This window comes from Macrotis lagotis, chromosome 7 (assembly GCF_037893015.1).
Source record: "Macrotis lagotis isolate mMagLag1 chromosome 7, bilby.v1.9.chrom.fasta, whole genome shotgun sequence".
In the NCBI taxonomy this organism is placed as follows: Eukaryota; Metazoa; Chordata; class Mammalia; order Peramelemorphia; family Peramelidae; genus Macrotis; species Macrotis lagotis.
Window position 1 is genome coordinate 86,877,590 of NC_133664.1, and position 20,520 is coordinate 86,898,109.

Consider the following 20,520-nt stretch of genomic DNA (forward strand, 5'->3'; position numbering starts at 1 on the left):
AAGGCTGGGACTTGGCACAGAGATAACACATAATAGTTTATTAAGAGAAGAGCCCCCCCAGCCCCCTCCACCTTGGGGAACAAAGGAAAAATGGAGAAAATGGTAGAAGTGAAGACCCAGCATGCTTAGAAAGGGATAATACTTCCTATCAAGCTCTGTGGAAGAAATGGGCAATGATAAAACTCATGTTGGAGGTGATTCCCAAGGACTCTTAGTGTAATATACATATACATTTATATAAAAAATCATATGACTCCCTTCTTTGGTGTAGCTATTTCTGCTGTCAAAGTGGACTGCAACCCTTGACAGTCTTCAGGATTCTTTGTGGCTGAAAGTTTTATTACCAGCTGATCAGCCTTGTAGGGAATGAACTAGTTTTCTGAACTGGTCAAACTAAATTTTTGACTAAGAATATGAGTAGATGAGTAAAACCATAATTCATATTTTAACAGTATTCCAATATAATTGTATAATATTCTTCACCTCCACCCCCCCTGGCCAAAAGTATACTCACATTTTAAAAATCTTACTTTGAAACATTCCAGTGAGCCTGGGGATGGGAGGGAATCCATGGTTTATATGTTTCAAATAGAAAATCTGAACTGGGAACAACATCCTCAAACTGATTCTTTTCAAGTATAGTCTTGCAAATTGCTGGTTGTTGCAAGAACCACTACTGCTTACTTGCCTACCTAGTTTGTTGTCAGTGCCCTCTATTGGGTTTTAGGGATAGAATTTTACCTACATGTGAATTGAAATTATAAAGACTGCATTAACTGGTGGTAAGAGAGAGGTGCTTATAAAAGAATCTGGATTAATAAACTTAAATGCAATCAAATACTTTAGCTTAGAGCATGAGTGACACAATCTTGGAAATATAAGCATTTAATATAGATATTTAATTTGAATCAGAACTTATAAAGCAATAGTCCAAGAAAAAAAAGGAAATCAACTTAATCTCAAAATAACTTTAAAATACTTAAAAGAATAAGGAGATCAAATAAACAAGCTCAGATTAGAATAAAAGGTAATAAAAGCAACTATTGATCTCTCTTCTATCCTAAACATTTAATTTTCATAATATTGAAAAAATATACATGAAACCAACTTACAGGTAAATAATAAGAGTATGCAACATTTAACATAAATAAAGCAGTCTAAAGCAAAATAAAAAGAAAAACAATTATTTTATTTCTGTATACCAAGACTACAAATAGCATTTTGAACACTTCATTTATTACTCAAATTAAGAAATTATACAATTTATATTGATACTGGTAAAGATCTTAACAAGCATCATTTAGTCTTCCCACATTTATTAAGTATATTGCTGGTTACTGTCAATTAAATATGACATCCAACAGAGACTCCAGTGACAGTAAAATATTCTCAGCATAAGAGATGACCAAGAAACTGATTATAAATTCTGGTGATTCCCCACCCCCCCTTCCCAATCTAAGCTTAGAGAAGATGCCCTTTGTTTTGGATACTCGAGTTGTTTAATGGTTTTTAATCAGCTATATTAGATACGAACACAAATCTTGAACCCATAAAGTGCCTTCTTATTTTTAGAGAAGAGCATCTTTCCCATATCAAAGGAAGATGCTTCCCTGGCAAATCAAATCATATTCAGCAAACCTGTTCCCCTCGCACCTTCCTGTCTAAACAGCAGCACTCAACTCAGCAGCTGAAAGCAGAAACTGCTGAGCCACAAAAAGAACAACTAAGTTGGTTTCTACAGCCCAGAAAATGACCATTGAAGGGAATGAAGTTATAGACAGAATATGACCACAGCAGGCTACAGATACAAAAGATAAAGCCTGTTACTTCGGTTCAAATGATTTTTAATGTTGCAATGTATTTCCTTTCAAATTGTTACTATTGCAGGTAGTGTGTATGTCATGGGGATAAGATACATACCAAAAGAAACCTGTTCAGGCATGAGGGGTGGGAGGAGGGGGAGAAACAGAACAGAGAAGCATGTGTACTTCACATCTATTTAATATAATGTCCAACTCATCATGATGCAGCCCAATGTAGTACTTAAAATAAGCATGCTAATCCCATTTCTGGAAAATGGTTTCAAAAGCACAAATAAAATAATACCAATGTTACATATTTTCAAGCTTCCATTTCAGAAGGCAGCAGAAAAGAGATGCATTTAAATTTTAGTTGCAACAACTAAGGATTGTAAACAATTCAACCACATGAGAAGCAATAAGGGGGCTTAATGGTAAGCAATGTAAATCTTCCAGGCCCAGGATGTCTGCACCCATCTTCCAGAGGACACCTGCCCAGCTGGAGCCATTGAGCAACGTGCTGCATCTTTTAACTTTACTGCTAGCTCGTAAAGTTATCTTTATTCCAACAGCACAGAGCGAAAGCTTCATCTTTGGTTAATTCACTGTATACACTGAGTTTGTCACTGTTCTTAAAATAAGCTCTTCTTGGCATAAACACTAACCGGCCACACTGCACACAGCATTGGTTATTTGGAGTCACTGGAAAGCGGTGTCCATGTAAATAAATGAGTTACTTAATAAAATCATGTGTATTTTAAAAAATAAACCTAGGAGGACATCTGGTAAGAAAGAAGAGCTGCAGAAACCTGGCCTGAGATCCCTGGGTTGGTCGGGTGGAGGGCAGCCACGGGGAAGGCGCTGCTTCCTTTCCCTCTGCAGAACACTGCGTTGGGCCTCTAGATATCTCAGCTGAGTTCAAATCCAGCAGCACATTCGATGGCATAGAGCAGCTTACTACGGAGAAGGTTCTCGTCATAAAACTCAGGCAACTTCAGGAGGTTCATGCAGGTACTGGCAGTGGGAAGTCGGTCCAGGTCAGAGCCTCCATTGTGAATGCAAAATGCAGGGTACAGTTCCTGAAAGAGAGCATGAAGCAGGAAAGGTTGTTTTCGTTTTAAGTTTACTTGAAATCACAGCCATTCAAAGTCAATAAAGAAGGTATGGATGAACTCTTTGCCAGCTAGACAGTGGAGAACACTGCATTCACATCTGGCAGACTAAGAGTCACCCTACAAGGCAGGACACCAGAGGGAAGAATGGTGCAGCGCAGCCCTCTCTGGATGCTGGAAGACGCCTGGAGCCCATCCTCCCAACCTTAGCACAATGTCCCCTACACTGAAAAGGGGGGGGGGGGGGGAGCAAAGTGCTTTAGAAACCTCCAAACACTAGAAAAATGTGAGATGCCCAGTTATTAAAATCTTTCGTTTGTACTTTTTCACTGAATCCCTGGAAATTCTTGACTTTTTATTTCTCCATATGAATTGACTTACAACTTTTTCTAACTCATTAAAGTAATTTTTTGGAATTTTGATTGGTATGGCACTAAACAGGTAGTTTAGTTTTACTAGAATTGTCATTTTTATTATATTGGCTTGACCTATCCATGAGCAGTTGATGTTTGCCCAGTTATTTAAATCTGATTTTATTTGTGTGAGAAGTGTTTTGTAATTGTTTTCAAAACGTTTCTGAGTCTGCCTTGGCAAACAGACCAGGTATTTTATATTGTCTGAGGTTACTTTGAATGGGATGTCTCTTTCTACCTCTTCCTGCTGTATCTTGCTAGTCATATATAGAAAAAGTTGAGGATTTATGAGGGTTTATTTTATCCCTGCACTTTGCTAAAATTGCTAATTGTTTCCAGTAGGTTTTTTGGATGATTTCTTGGGATTCTCTAGGTATACATCATGTATGGTATATGAATGCTATTGGAGTACTATTGCTTTATAAGAAGCTATAAATGGTTGGACTCTGGAGAAGCATGGAATGAATTATAGGAATTGGTGTTGAGTGAAGGGAGCAGAACCAAGCGAACACTGTACACATTAAGAACAACACTGATCAACCTTGATGGATGCAGCGGCTCTCAGCAGTTCAGAGAGGAAGGACAACCCTAGGAGCCCTGCTATCCACATCCAGAGGAAGAAACACAAAACAAAACAAACAAACCTACAGAATCTGAATGAACACTACATTCACTTTTAAAAATTTTTTCCTTCCTATCTCCTGGTTTTTGTTCTTTCGCCTTAATTCTAATTCCACATAAAGAAAATGACTTATCTGAAAACATGTCAAACATAAATGTACAATATTCACAAGACTGTTCGCCACTGAGGGGAGAGGGGTGGGAAGGGAGGGTGGAAAGAAATTTATACAACTTAAAAATATGCATATGCATGTGAATGAATGCTAAAAATTTTTATAACATCTAATTGGAAAAATAAAATATCAATTAAAAAAGAAATTATAAAAAAACAAACAGAAAGAGGGTTATATTTTCTTAAAATCTGAAAAAGAACTTCTAAGTGTGAATGCTAGAAAAAACATAGTAAAACTTTGCTTGTTTACTAGAACTACCAGCTGTTCAAAAGCAGTGATGAAAGCGATCTGACATGGATGTGAAACCAACAAGAAGAATCTCAAAGGTCTCTGAAAAGAAGTCAGTGTCACAATATTCAATTGTTAGTCAACAATTTAACTTTCCTTCTTCTGTCTACTACTTCCTAGGTCTTGCTAGATGAGGATATAATTAAATCTTTCCAAAAAAACAATGGCTAAAGTATGGGGAAGCCTGGCATGGGATGTTTGCAGAGGTTTTTCTGAAGGTGCAGCCCATATATTTTTTTTCCCTGAAACCATTCAATCAAATAGAAAAAAATACTCTGTCTTGTTTTGGGAAAAGTCTGCATGAAACAAAAGCATTTTATTTAGAGAAGACAAAAATAGGGTCTATTTTAGACATCAGTGGCAATAGGGTGATGATCCATTATTACCATGAATGTAAAAAATTGCTATCAAGAAAGAAGAATGAATTACACATATCTTCATATCACTAATGCCTAGTATTAGTTGTCATGATAACTGTGTTTGAGAAATAGGATGAAGGATTTTGATGGGGTAAGATACAATATGAGGGGGTGGGCAGAATGAACGAATGAATGAGGATTACCTTTAGCTAAGCAGCCCAATAGAAACCTTGGTTCTAACCCTGGCTTTACCACTGACTTGGTTTGTGAACTTGGTCAAGTCATTTAATTTATCTCAATGTCAAGTTTCTTTGCTGGGCAAAAAGCATTCTCTGAAACCTCATTAGATTAGGTGATTTTTATTCTATAGGAATATTATATTGTTCTGTTAGAAATCAGGAGGGATGGGATTTTATTTTTTCCTCAGGATATGATTTTTCTCTCAACACATTCAATTCTGATGTGGGGAGGAAGGGGGGGGGGAGGATGGGGAAACTGTAAAATTCAAAAACTTACCCCAAAATGATAGGTAGTAACGGCTATTGTATGTATAATTGGAAAACAAATAAAATACATATAATAAAAACAGACAAAATTAAGTGTTAAGAGAAACTTTTAAAATCAACTTCAAACCTAATTTGCTATACCAGCACCACCAAAAAGAATCATCTGCTCAAAACCAATTAATTGGAACATGTCAATTACTGTTTAAAACCTTTTAAGGCAACTACTTCTATAGAATAAAAAGGGTTAGAACCAAGGTTTCTATTGGGCTGCTTAGCTAAAGGTAATCCTCTTTCATTCATTCTGCCCACCCCTCATATTGTATCTTACCCCATAAAAATCCTTCATCCTATTTCCCAAACACAGTTATCATGATAACTAATAACAGGCATTGGTGATGATAACATTTGCATTTTACCAGAGGACTCCTGAAAACAGATTGCTTTAATCAGAGCCAATCAAGTTTGTAGGAGAAATATTTCAGGTTAGGATAGGCAACTCTTTCAGTATCCTACAAGGACCACAATGAAGGCAGCTATATATTCTTCTTATGTGTAACATTGGCCCTGATATTTCCTGCTATGGGGAAATGCAAAGATATATATATATATATATATATATGAAATTCGTTCTTTTTTCTTTCTTTAGAAGTTTTTCTTTTCCTGGAATCATTTAAGTTAAAGAAAATGGCTAAGACAGTTTTTTCTTTATTCCTCAACAATTTATAAACAAAAGCCCTTTGGTAGGACTAAACTTTGTTCACATAAATCAAAGCTACAAGAATTGAATAAATCAAAATTCAGTAGAAATTGCTACAAAAAGCTAATGGAAATGATATCTATACCATTCACTCAGATTTAAGTATACTGAATGGGTCAAAAAACTGCTCCATATCTGTTTTTCTTACTCCTACTTTCCCTATCATTGTAAAAGAATTGCTATATTCATTCAATTACTATTTATCTTTCATTATACTATTTTGTTTCTGCAATAGAAATTCCATTTATCTGCATTATGGTGTTAGGAATTGTTAAAAACATCCTTAATCCAAGTCAAAGCAACAAAGTTTAATAGTGGTCTTGAATCAAATAATATAATGACTATATATATATATATATATATATATATATATATATATATATATACACACACACAGCTTTTGTGTATATGTGCTGTAACTTTCTTTTTTCTATTTAAATATTTTAATTTTGTTAAATGTTATTCAATTACATAAAATTGTATTAAACAATCATTTTAAAAACTTTTTGATTTCCAAATTCTCTTCCTCCTTCCTGTTCTTTGCTTTAATCTGCATTTCCATTGATTAGTTCTTTCTCTGGAGGTAAATAGCATTTTTCATCATGGTTCCTTTGGAACTTCTTGATCAGAAAAGCTTTCACACAGTTGATCATGTTTACAGTAATGCTATTAAATGTGTGCAAAGTTCCTCTGATTCTGCTCACTTCTTTTTGTTTATGTTCTTGTAAATCTCCCCAGATTTTTCTGAAATGATCCTGCACCTCACTTCTTATAGCACAATCATATAATACAATTTGCTCAGCTACTCCCCAATTGATGAATATTCCCTCGATTTCCAATTCTTTGCCCCCCCCCCCAAAAGAAATGCTGCAGTAAATATTCTTGTACAAATAAGAATTTGCTAAGGGTTGCACCTCACAAGGGTTTCAATGTACTGGATCAAAAAAAAATATAAAATGCTATTGAGACAACTAGAAGATTTTCTAGGCCAATTCCCCAATCTGTGAGATAAGGAAAATGAGGATCAGAGAGGTTAAGAGCTTACAGTTTACAGAACTAATTAGTGGCAAATGAAGATTAGAATTCAGATCTCCTGATTCCTAATCTAATGTTATTTCAATTTTACTGCTTTTCCTTCTAACAAATTTAAGAATAGTGACAATAGATAGATGGCCTTTATCTTAGTATTGATAAAACTAGTAAAATAAAAATCACCTTCCAAATATGATGGAAGAGTAGATAAGGCTAGGACTATATTCTTTTTTTAAAATATTATTTCCCTTTGCAGAGTAATCTGATATAGCTTACACACACACACACACACACACACACAATTATATTTAACATATTTTCACATTAGTCATATTGTGAAAGAATTAGAACTACAGAAAAAAAACAGGAGAAAGAGAAAAAATATATAAAAGAAGTTTTAAAAAGTGAACACAGGTATGCTTTGGTCTGCATTCAGAGTCCAGAGTTCTTCCTCTAGGTGTGGATGGCATTTTCTATCATGTGTCTTTTAATCCTAAATCACTGAGATGCTGAGGAACTGAGTAGGGCTATATTTTTATACATTTCCAGCTTTATTAGTACTTTCTCATGCTAGAAAAAAGTCAGTGTTTCCCTTATTCTTATAATCAATCCCAGAAATGGTATGGCAGGTGTCAATTAGAATGGAAAGAAGAGGGGGCAGCTAGGTGGTGCAGTGGATAAAACACTGGCCCTGGAGTCAGGAGTACCTGGGTTCAAATCCCATCTCAGACACTTAATAATTACCTAGCTGTGTGGCCTTAGGCAAGTCACTTAACCTTACTGCCTTGCAAAAACTATAAAAAAAAAAGAATGGAAAGAAGAGAGAGGGATTCAATTCAGGAAACTGTCTAAATGCCTATTTTATACAAAAGCTAGTCCTGGCTATGTTCTATGTAGGACATAACTATGATTCTGATAAGATCTGATATGATAGGGTCTCAGCCTTCAAGGATCCCAAAGGGAAATAACACATATAAGCATGTTTCACATGAGAATAAGGCTTGAAGAGAAGGCAAGAGGGCACAGAAGGAATATTATTAAAGCTTTTTGTCAAAATTCACCAACAGAGGAACAGTAAATGTTCGTAAAATCCCAAGAAAGGGAGAAAATTTGGTTTTTGAAGTTAAGAGATTTTTTTAAAGACCATGTAGCCTTTAGTATTAAAAAAAAAAAGACCTGAAGGTAGGTCAGTCAGGACTAGTTAAGTTATTGTGTAAAGAGAAAAGCTTAAAATATATTTCACAGTTAAATACTGCAATTTTTACTGTTCCTTTCACAATGCTAATTGAAATTTCTACTTTGAGTCTTAAAAGTGTTAAAAATGAAGTTCTATATTGAAATGCTAAGTCAAGGGCACCATTTCTTGCATAATTAAATACAGCAAAATGGGAATCTGCAATAGTTCAAAGTAAGAATCATCATCAATTTATTATGTGACCTGATGGTAACTTAACAATTTTCTACAGCACTTTAATGATTTTTTTTTTGGTCTGTAACAATCACATTTATTAAATGTATTAAACTTTAATTAGCTTTAGCAAATGTTATTCTTCTTTAGTAATCTGGCACTAAAGGTACTTTCAAATAAATCTTCCTTCCTGTTTATTTATAGTCTGAGAACTGTCTTCTTGAATCTCTTTTTTTACATAAACCTAAACTAATTTTCATAAAGGTAGCCATGTGTCCAGGGTTAAAAATGAAAAAAATTCTAAATTTTAAGGCAGTCTTTTTTAAAAAAATGCTTTAGAATCTAATTTAAGATTATTACAAACTCTAGATATTTAATGTTATTATCCAAGTTTCATATTTAACCTACTAGAAGTCATTTTGCAACATTAAAAAACTAAAGATAAAGACTGTTAATAAACTTTAACATGAGAAGAGTTATTCTGAATTAGTGTTTTCTGAATAATTCAAATAAATACACATGCACATGTATGTTACTTAAGAGGTTCTTCTGTCAAAAAGAAAAGCAGAATTTCTCCATCATTTTGTCATTTAGAGAAATAACGGTCAGATCTGGAAATGCAGAAATAGTCCCCAAATTTAAAGACACCATCAGTGACTGAGTTTGCATTATAGACAGGGAACAAATAGTATCACATCTAAAAAACACTCCAGCAACTCAAAGGTGACTTGGTAGGAAATGATCCAAGGACCTAATCACTTTCCTAAAAAGTGCATCAAAGGCTCAGATTTGTGGTATTTGGACAAATTAAAAAAGCCACTTATGATAGGGAAAAGACCCAACAGACACTAACATTGGGCTTTAGACATGTAAAAAGGTAGCTGGAAAAGATGGGTTCTGACAGACACTGCTCCATCTGAGCCTGGATAACAGGACTGTGGCCAGCTTTCTCATTCTCTCCTCTCATGGAGGAGGCCATGGACGACAAGAAGAATCAACAGGTTCTCCAAGCCTGAATTCTGAGCTAGAAGGAGGCCAGAGGAACATTAGTAGCACCCTGGACTATCATTTTTTACAGAAAATGGCCTGAACCCCAATAAAATAAGCTCTGAGGACATCTTGAACCAGGGAATTTTTTTTGACCCTGGAAACCAAAACTTTATCCTTATTTGAATACCAATCTATGGATAAACTTGTCAAAGAGCTTACTGTAAGGACCAGACTAATGGACCCCACTCCATACTGACATGGCCACTCCTTTTGAAGTATTGTACTTTTTTTCAAGGCAATGGGATTAAGTGGCTTGCCCAAGGCCACAAGGTTAGGTAATTATCAAGTGTCTGAGGTAGGATTTGAACCCAGGTACTCCTGACTCCAAGGCCAGTGCTCTATTCACTGCGCCACCTAGCCGCCCCCTTTTGAAGTATTATAAAACGATTATAACTACTTCAAACTGATGATCAAGTTTGTCCTTTGCTCCATGACATTAAGGAGATGATGCCATGGCAAGTACATGAAGTGGATTTGAGTGAGGGGGAGCTGTACTAAGTCACCAGAACCATCTGGGTCAGATATGAATCAGGACTATAGGACTACTGGAGATGACGCTGGATGCAAGGCAATCAGGGTTAGGTGACTTGTCCCAAGGTCACAAAGTTGGTGAGTATCAAGTGTCTGTGGCTAGATTCAAACTTCCATCCTCGTGTCTCCAAGGCCAGTGCTCTATTCATTGCACCACCTAGCTATCCATATACCAACATGCCTAGGACATGAAGGACCATGCTGGGCACCCACTGCTCTTTATTCAGCTTTCTCAGGCTGCATTGGTTTCATATCTCATTTTGGACTACGCTTTGTCTGTGGGATAATCTATCAAGCTTCTCATTCTCCACCCAATCCTCTTTTTGTCATATTCAATTCTTCCTTCTTTCCCTCATTCCCCTCTTCCTTGCATTCCTTTACTCATGGTCCAAGGAGAAGCAAATATTTTATCATAGAAAGAAATATTTCTGATGGTGGAAAAAACCAAAATCCCATCCCCTCTTCTGTTTCTTTTTACACCTTACTCACCAACTCTCGTGCTTGAGACTCCACAAACAAGATGCTCCATGTCTTAGCTGCAGGCATTCTTTCTGGATGCCTGTCCTCCTCTGCTCTGACAACTGACTTGAAGTCCCAAATAAAATCCCTCCTTTCCCCAACCTCTTTTAATCACAGTGCTATCTTATTTCCTATTTTTTCCTATGGATTGTTTAAAAAGTCTTTTTTTGATTGTAGTCTCTCTCATTAGACTGTTAGCTCCTTGAAGGCAAGGACTGTCTTCTGCCTCTTTTGGTATCCCCCAATACATGGTGTTCAGCATGTGCTTAATAAATGTTTACTGATTAACTGATAAGTCTAATTCCCTCCTTTTGCAGATGAAGAAAGTAGGGCTCAAAGAGCTTTGCTCTAAGCTGTAGTCTTAGCCTAAGAGAGTTCTCATAACTGCAAAGAAATGGAAATAGATTCAAGAAAAGTGAAAAATGCTTGCTTGTATAATATCTAAATAATTTTTTTCTGCTGAATTTTGTCTTTTATTTGAATATATACAATGTTTTAAATAGTAAATAACTCTATTTGGATTACTTCTCTAATAAAAGAAAATCATGTCTGAATTCCAAATTATCATCCAATGACTTTGTAGTCTGGTGCTAATAATCTTTCACTTAGCTACAGTATTAAGGTACTATAAATCTTTCATTGAAATGAAACTGATTTACAGCTTATATTTATCCAGAGAAATATAAATTGCTAATCACCCTTTTGCTACTTTCACAAACTAAAACAAACCTTTCACCTATGTGAAAGGTTAAAAAGAATTACATTCAGCCACACTGAAAGATATCTGAAAATGAATTATCTACATATTCTATTATTAGCACATGCAGTAACTTATGGTCACTTAACCTCTTAATACATAATTAGCCTGTATCCTCTATAAAAAGGATTAACATCTTGCCCTATTCTTTTAAAATGTATATATGCATATATAAATGTGAATATATATGTATATGACTGTGAATAAAAAATATAAAGCTAGCCAATATTTACTAGCCTATTTTAAAGACAAGTGATAGCAAGCAAATTTATATGAAGTGACTTTTTTAGGGATGATAAAGAGGCCCATGTACTCTAACACAATAAACAACACTAGAAATCACATAATACCTTTCATAATGGGCTAAAATAGCATATAAATACTTAATCTTCTACTTTTAAATACAATTTAGGATGCAATAAAGATTTAAAAAGTAAACAATATGTGCTACAAATGATAAACACATCATTTCAGTAATCATTATGTGTCTAATATATAGCTTAAAATGGAAGAATATTTTCAGAGGTATTGTAATTGTAATATACAACTACTACGTAAGATGCTAGATGTAAAAAACCCCAAAACTCCCCAAGAATAACAACCCCAACAAAAAACAAAGCTACTTCAAACTGCTTTCGTCCTAAATTAATTTTTGATTTTAACTGTTGACCCAATTATAAGTCTCTTTGTATTTCATAGACAATTATTTAAAATAAAGTAGTAGTTTCATGTACCAAATTATCCTAGGCACCAAAATTTATAAACATTAACACAAGTAATATATTTTGCATGCATGCATGTATGTATGTATGTGTATATATCTGCATATCTCACATCAAAACTGTCCATTGAAAATAATTTATGAAAAAAATCTGTAATCATTTAAAACGGTCATATTTGGGAACTCAAAATTTTAGAAACCAAAGGACGACTTCTTTCCCTCCAAATATAAATGTAATTTTCAAATAGTTTCTTTCTGATATAAAAAGTTCATAATTCTTTGTTACTAAATTCATATTATAGATAGTCCTTTAATTTTCTCAAAGACAATGAATGCTTAAAAGTCAAGTTTACCAAAAGTCATACCTTAAATCCCAAAAGAGGTGGTCGAGAACAACTAGTTACAAACTTGAGCAGTTTGCGCTTTTCTTCATCAGTGAAACTTTCTACAACTTTCCAAAATATTTTAATAACAGGGTGATCTGCAGAATAGCCTCCTATGGAAAAATGAAGAATGTCTTATAACTTGATTCTATCTCTTATGTTTCATTTGTGATCGCCCTAAATAAATAAGGGTGACAATTACATGCAAAAACCAAATGTTTGATATTCATTTTTCACAAAAGTACACATGCCTAATCACTAACAGAATACTTTATCACTCCTAACTCAAAATAATTCCTCATGTCAGTGATCTGAATCTAAATGAATTTTTACTAGGTGATGCTAAAAACCAGGACTAACAACCTACTCCAGGGATTGATTAGACCCTATAAGAATACAGAATCAGATTATTTATGTTCCTTAATCAAAATAAGTACTTATTAAAACTAAAATAATTGCTTTATATCACTCCTTTATTGTTAAATGTGTGCAGGAATAATATCAAAAAAGAAAAATCTGAAGTGTCTTAATTAGCACCTGAGTGAAAATGATAATATTTTAAATCTATTTACTAGAATAGCTAGGATCCTCAAAAGGTTTAAGCTCTAAGAAATGTAAGACTGACTGAATTTTTTTAAAATTAAGACCTGATAGTGAAAACCGTTGCCTTGAAACTTGCCACTGCTTGCCTTTACTAACTGCTTGAAGTTCACATAAGGACTAAGTCATTGTTGTGAAACTTCAAAAAGAGAACTTTCAGAGGCAAAATAAAAATTTAAATAATCATATGGCACAGAAACATATCCAGAGGATCAAGAAATTTTAAAATTGGAAATAACAATACAATAAAAATCACCGAACTGAATTATTTTCTCGAGGAAACTAAAAAAAAGACTTGATGTGGGTTAAATTTGTTTAAGATGCACATTTTGTGTCAGAGTCAGGACTAGAATCCAGGACTCCTGATTCCTAAATTCAAGTTTCTTTCTGCTACATATCACTATTCCATGCTATTCATGCCATCCTAGTGTTACTGACCACCTGGAAGAGCATAAAATATACTTAAATGTCATAATCACAATTATCAATTAAAAAATACTTGTAAGTACCTAACTATGTACAAATCATTTTGTGGGGGAGGCCTGCAGGGGAATACTCTAGAAAAGATAAAGGCTAGGCTCCTGCTCTTAAACAAAGGATGAGAAGTGAAATATGCTACCCAGATCCTGAGAATGAGGGATACAGTTAAAATAAGATATTGTTTTTCTTTTGTTCAATGAGGAGGGAGACAAAATAAATGTTTAATTAATTAAAAGAACAATAAAATTAAATTTTAAAAAAAGACATGTTTCTTATTGTCAAGAAATTTAAAGTCTAGTTGGGAAGAAAATATATATGTATAAGAATACTCTATCAACTTATATTTATATAAACACTTGGTATAATGATAATGGATGATTCATAATCATCACTGAAAGGTACTTAAGCCATCCCAAAGTGCCTTCTAATTCAAAAAGGAAAAATTAAATTTAGTTTCAGTGTAATCCCTAATGTTTATTTCATTCTTTTCTGATGATCTGATAATTGGTGATCCATGGATGTTATTCTATATCACAATTTACAGCTCGAATGTTTTGATTAATTTCTAATTATGCATGATAACAGTTCTCTGAACTTGCTTATTTATTGACCAAAATTTTCTTCCTTTATTAAACATATTATGGCTCATATTCAACACAGAAGTTTACATTTTACAGTAGCACCTGAAGCAATTTATGAATATTAGGAAGTTCTTGTGAAAGAAAAGAACTAAATTAGAAATAAAGCCTGTTTAAGATAGTTTAGTAATAATATACCTGAATAGTTTGTGAAGGATTTGAGGTCCTCTAAACTGATGGGTACCTGGGCACCAGAAATTAACACCTGAAATGACAAGTTAAAAACTTTTAAGTTAAGGGTAGAAATAAAAAATCTCTTCTATCACAGTGAAGCAATCTCTTTTCTTAAAGAGTCAATAGGTATAATACCTGGATTTCTTGCTGGTCAAACATTCTTAGCCATTCAAGATTCACAACATTGGCCAGACCTTGTCTGAAGGCTAGACAATGCTGTCGGATCTGTTTGTTTAGTCTATAGTCTGCTACCAGATGTATATATGCAATTCGGTTAGCACTAGTGACAGGAATATCCTTTCCACCTGGTTTCAGTTCAACTACCTATATAAACATAAAAAAATGGAAACATATGCATATTAATAATACTCAAAGTACGTTTAGAACTTTGCAATGAAATTGAGATGGAAATACTTCAGAGGAAATGCATAATCTGAATTGGTACCCCAAAACCCACAAATTTTCAAACTTGTAAAAAAAGAATTATGCCAAATAGCTGTGTTAAGCAACACATCTGTTGGCTTCTATAGGAGTTAGCACTGTTTTTTACCTTCAAAAAAGACATTTAAAATTCACATGACTGTTAATGATTCACTAATGAAAAGATGACTATTGCATTTTTAGTGTTTACAATGAACTTATTTTCTAATGATTTGACTACAGTTTATAAAGATGACAGTTCAATTCCCAGGTACCCATAACCATAATAGATCAATTATATGGCCCCTCTAGGATAGCTATCTAATGAGAAAAGTCAAATACCTTCTGAAATGAAATGAATACTTCAAAAAAATCTGCTGTTTAGGGGGTACCTAGTTGGCGCAGTGGATAGAGCACTGGCCCTGGAGTCAGGAAGACCTGAGTTCAAATGCAGCCTCAGATACTTAATAACTGCCCAACTGACCTTGGGCAAGTCATTTTTATCTCCTTAATGCCTTAGATAAATAAAAATTTTTAAAAATCTATTATTTATTCTGACTGCTTCTTTCACATTTTTGCAGGGAAATTTTGTAAAGACATAGGAAAGTCCTTATCTTTACAATGACAGGAATACAATGCACTCAATTTGGATCATCAAGTCTCAGATGCACTGAATCCATATTCTTAATTGATTTTAGTTTAAAAACTGTGTTCATTAGCTTCAATACTTTCTTTCTCAGGTGACATTCCATCGTGTTAACTCTCATGAAAAAAGTTATTATGCTACTTAATGTACCAAAAAGATCCTATAATACCAAAGCAAAACATGGTAAATTATATACCATTTCCATCCTGCACTCTATGATCTAGCCAAACTGATCTTGCTGTTTCTTACACAAATTTTCCATGTCTCACCTTGCCACTCATGCCCCAATAAATGTACTTCTTCATATCCACTTCACTAAATCACTAAAGTCTTTTGAGTTTTCTCACAATAAAATAAGGTTCCCTAAATCATTTTTCAGATACTTATATATAAGTAGGGCATAGTAGAGATAGAGGACCTTCCTCATCATAGTATTCTCTATAGTAATATATTCATAAGTTCAGTCCCTATCAACACACATATAGATATATAAGAAGATATAGACATATATTTATCTCTTCTCTTATGCACATAAAGCTCCTATAATATAGGAATTTTAAAATATTGTCTCTCTGAATTGTCAATACTTAGCACTGTGCCTGAAAAAAGCTTCATTCAGTTTATAGTGATCTGGCTCCTCCTTCCCCCCCTTTTATAGGTGTAAAACAGAAAGTAAGATATACTTTTAGGTTCTGAAGGTGTAAGATTAGTGCACTCACAGATCTAATATGAAAGAACTACTGGATGAAATACCAATTAATTCTAATTATGATACTTCATTAAAAAGTATAAAGCTGAAGTGTTTGTTTTTCCAGTAGTACAACTGGAAGGTTTTTAATGAAAGTTTTATAAATACCAAAAAATAAGACTCTATGTAGAATATACCTAACCTGAAAAGGCCAGAATTTTCCTTAATATAATTACCACATTGTATCATCATCCTTATTTTAAAAATTCATTTGTATATTTTATATAAAGAAATAGAATGCAACACTCTATTTTTTTCCTTTTTAAAAAAACAGATTCTAATATGTGCATGGAGCTTTAATGGAACAATTAATAGAAGAGTATGAAATACTCTCATTAGTAAAGGCTTGGGAGATTTAAAGAATTGGTTGATGTGAAGATTTATTCTATATTCAACTTATACCACTAGATGGTGCAAGGCAATAGTGTACATAGTTTACATTATGAGCTTTCTTAGTAAGCATTCTCAAGAAGGCAAACTGTATGGGATCACAAGTTTACAGCTAGTTTCCCCCTGTATGGAGAATCTTCTCATTTGAATGTGTGTGTGTGTGTGTGTGTGTGTGTGTATTTTATTTTATTGCTTACATTTACTACGTCCTATTTGGGAGAAAACAAAATATCATGACTAATCTTTGAGGCAATTTTTATTTTTGATAACAGAATATTATAGGCAGTATAAAGAATATATTTTCCCTATCCCCTAACTCCTTCTTTTGACTTCTGTGCCTCTGTGAAAAGACCTTATAAAGGTATACTCTTATATATTCAAACCTATTAGCTATCACTATTTGTGGTACCCTATTAGAAATAATTACCCCTTTGATTGCAGAGATGTACACCAGATATATTGGCCCTTGTCATGTTTCCCCACTTCTAATTTCTGAAGAAAGGGGGAAGAAAAGAATTAGAATTTTGTAAACATTTCTATAAAAAGCCAAGACTTCTGTGTGGGGTTGAATTATCCTATTATACAGGAGACAAAAAAGGCACAAAAATCCTACACACTGATGAAGAAGAGAGCTGAGAAGCTTAGAGGACTAAGATGTGCCCAGTTCAGAGGCAGCCTCTGTAGAATAGCACTAATACCAGCCCTTTTCCCTATTATGGCCTAAATACCATTTCACTTAGGGACTTAGCAAATGAACTTTCTAGTGACCTAGAACCAGTTGCATTTTTTTTCTCCAACCATTATATCTCATGACCTGAATAGCTAATTCTTCCTCCAAACCTCATATCTTGTCCCTGTTACTTCAAGCCCTTCCTTCTGAGAGAAAAACATATACAAAAGCTTTGTAGCTACCAAGAAAACTGAGTTAATTTTCCTAAAAGTATGTCTGCAGCACTGTACGAAATGGAAAAAAACATAGGAGAAAGAAATCAAAAGGAGCAAATAATGAAATATGTTAGAATATCTCATCCCAATCTATAGCAGAGGTAGGACTTCATGTATATGAGCTATGTGATCCTGTTTGCCTTACTTCACTGGACAAGGAAATGGCAAAGCACTCCATTAGCTTTGCCAAGAAAACTCAGTTGACAGAATTGGCATGCTATGGTACACACAGTTATGAAGTCAGACACAATGGAGCAACAAAACATTTTGAAAGATTAAGTAGATAAAGCATATATCCAACCAAGCCAACAACTGACTCCCCTTAACCTGATTTAGCCCATTTATCAAGACAGGTCACCAGGGTGTAGCTACTGCATATGCTACAGCTTCTTAAGAGCCACAGGTGAGGGGGGAGACAGGTAGTCACTAAGGGTGAGTGAGTAGCCATAAACATAGGAGGGGAATCTTAGTTACTGTTGGGGAAGAGGAGAAAGTACTGTTCTAAAAACAGATGGTTGGTGGGGGGAGAGGGGGAACAGCTAGGTTATGGATAGGCCACTGACCCTGAAATCAGGAGGTCCTGAGGTCAAATCCAGTCTCAGATATTCAATACTTACTACCTATGACCTTGGACAAGTCACTTAACCCTATTGCTTCCCTCCCCCAAATAAAAGAGATGATCTGGCATAGAGCAAGCAGTGAAGAGTTAGAGGGGATGTGCAAATCTAAGCACACTAATGCACTTTTGGTTAGAGCTATGAACTATTAAACCATTCTGGAAAGTATTTTTGGAATGATGCTAATAAAGTGACATAATGGTCATATTTCTTTGACCTAAATTCCACTACTAGGCATATGAGCCAAGGAGATCTTTCTAAACACCACATTAACTACAGTAACACAACAAACAATGGATATATTAAATACAGAAAAGCTTGTTTAGTAAGAACTGATGCAACAGGCCAAGAAAACAACATGCATAATGACTTAACATCACAAAACAATTACACCTGTTATGAAATTATAATGAACAAGCTTGCTCCAAAGAAGAGGTATGAGAAGGCATTCCCCCTCCTTTTTTTTTTTTTTGGCAGAGGTGAAAGTCCATGGATATGGAACACTGAATATAATACCAGATTTTATTATTAACAAATTTTTGGTTTTGGTTTTTACCTTTTAAAGAATTTTCTTGTTTTAGGAAGATATAGGGGATGATGGAAGTTATGTGAAAACAAAGGACATTGATAATATCTTTAAAAAATATTTCCATTAATATTATTTCCTTAAAAAATATTATTTCCTTAATTAAAGTTTAGTTTTATAGAAACTGAACTATACCAAAATAACTTTTCCCCCAATGACAGAAAGGACCAGCAAAAAACTTCTTAAATATTAAATAGTCCTATGGGTGTACATTTAACCTCCTGTGAGAAAAATGCAGTTCAGTTGAATAACTGTCATCTAATTGAACAATGATTTTCTTAAGGGTGATTATTATTATTATTATTATTATTATTATTATTATTATTAGCAATAATAAATTACACTTTCAGATTTCCTAAGTAATTCAGTTATCTGCTATTGTACTACAATCCTGGAAAGCACTTTGCTCAATAAAATTAAAATAAAATAAAAACTTTTGGAAGTAATCTCAAGGAAGAACTAATTAGATGCATGTTGATGGTAGAATTTAATATTGACTCATTCCACTCAGTATTATGTAATATGTTCTGGGAGAAAACAAGCATTGGATAAAAATTGCAGAAAATTTTATTGGGCTATGGGTTGCTGCAAGCTCCAATATTCATATGCTCAATCATTATATTCATAAAGTAGTAATTATTCAACTGTAATGAATATAGATGAAAGGCAGAGATGACCATGTAGCATGAGAGAAGTGTCTTTGGTATTTTCTTTTAGTGTAACCAATCTATATTAATGGGGAAAAATGCTATTAGCAAGTCATTGCAGTGGAAAAAGTAATTTAACAGAGCAGCTGGAAAACTTTCAAGGTTTTAAAAATGCAGTCTGTTTCCAAAAGCTCTGTAGCCATAACCATTCCTGAGTTATGCATCAAGATAAAATTGGTTACTCAAATTAAGTGCTGAGGTCACAACTTAATTATTTAAATAACTAAATCACTGTTAAAACTACTTTTACTTTTCATTAAATCCCCTTAAAAATCATGCTTTATCATTGTAGTGACATAAAATCTGACTTGATTAAAATATGTCAGCCTCAGACACTATTGAATTTTCTGTATTTAATGTGAACCACTTAAAGATATCTAGATTATTAAGGGATGGTAGGAATATTTGGATAATATCTCTTACCCTTTGTATCACAGAGGAGCAACCACATTTTCCGAGTGCTACACAGGGAAAGAACACTGAGACATATGGGTTATTAAATAAATATTATAAACTAAGAGACTTTACAACAGGTGTCAGTTATTAGTTGTACTTTGGAATTTCATGACTTTACAAATGGTAGAATTCTCTATCTTCAAGATAAGTGATAAAGCCTCACTGAGGGATGACACTTGGTGATATATACTGACTAGTTCTAACAGTATGATTATTCCTATCCTAGGTGGTTTTAAAGGATTTGGTAAATGAGACTATTGGTATTGAAGTATGATAGAGGTTAAGAATAAGAAAGTGAGTACAACCTTCTTCCAAGCTAAGCTGGCATAGTTTGACACATTAATTTAAAGAATTAAGACATATGATACAAAGATATAAAATTTGCCTTTATATCCATTTTGTTTTGTTTTTGTTTTGTATTTTTTTAGTTTTTGCAAGGCAATGGGGTTAAGTGGCTTGCCCAAGGCCACACAGCTAGGTAATTATTAAGTGTCTGAGACCGGATTTGAACCCAGGTACTCCTGACTCCAGGGCCGGTGCTTTATCCACTGCGCCACCTAGCTGCCCCCCTTATATCCATTTTGTAAAAAAGTTAGGTAATAAGATAATGGGTTTTCCGTCTGTGAGAACCAAATGTTCTAATGAAGATACTCAAATTCCACAAGATGACTTAAAATAGGTACA

The 20,520-nt window shown here is 34.1% G+C and overlaps 1 protein-coding gene across 4 annotated transcripts in view; it reads right to left on the reverse strand.

Moving 5' to 3' along the window:
* Nucleotides 1-1,650: 1,650 nt before the first annotated feature.
* UBE3C (ubiquitin protein ligase E3C) overlaps nucleotides 1,651-20,520 on the reverse strand; it is a 122,789-nt gene continuing 103,919 nt past the window's right edge. For all 4 annotated transcript variants that reach the window (XM_074193266.1, XM_074193265.1, XM_074193264.1 and 1 more), the window contains exons 20-23: nucleotides 14,457-14,645; nucleotides 14,286-14,352; nucleotides 12,412-12,542; nucleotides 1,651-2,878 (exon numbers count right to left, since the gene is read on the reverse strand). In XM_074193266.1, the coding sequence (XP_074049367.1) occupies nucleotides 2,708-2,878; nucleotides 12,412-12,542; nucleotides 14,286-14,352; nucleotides 14,457-14,645 (558 nt within the window). In that variant the 3' untranslated portion in view covers nucleotides 1,651-2,707. The remainder of the gene's footprint in view (nucleotides 2,879-12,411; nucleotides 12,543-14,285; nucleotides 14,353-14,456; nucleotides 14,646-20,520) is intronic.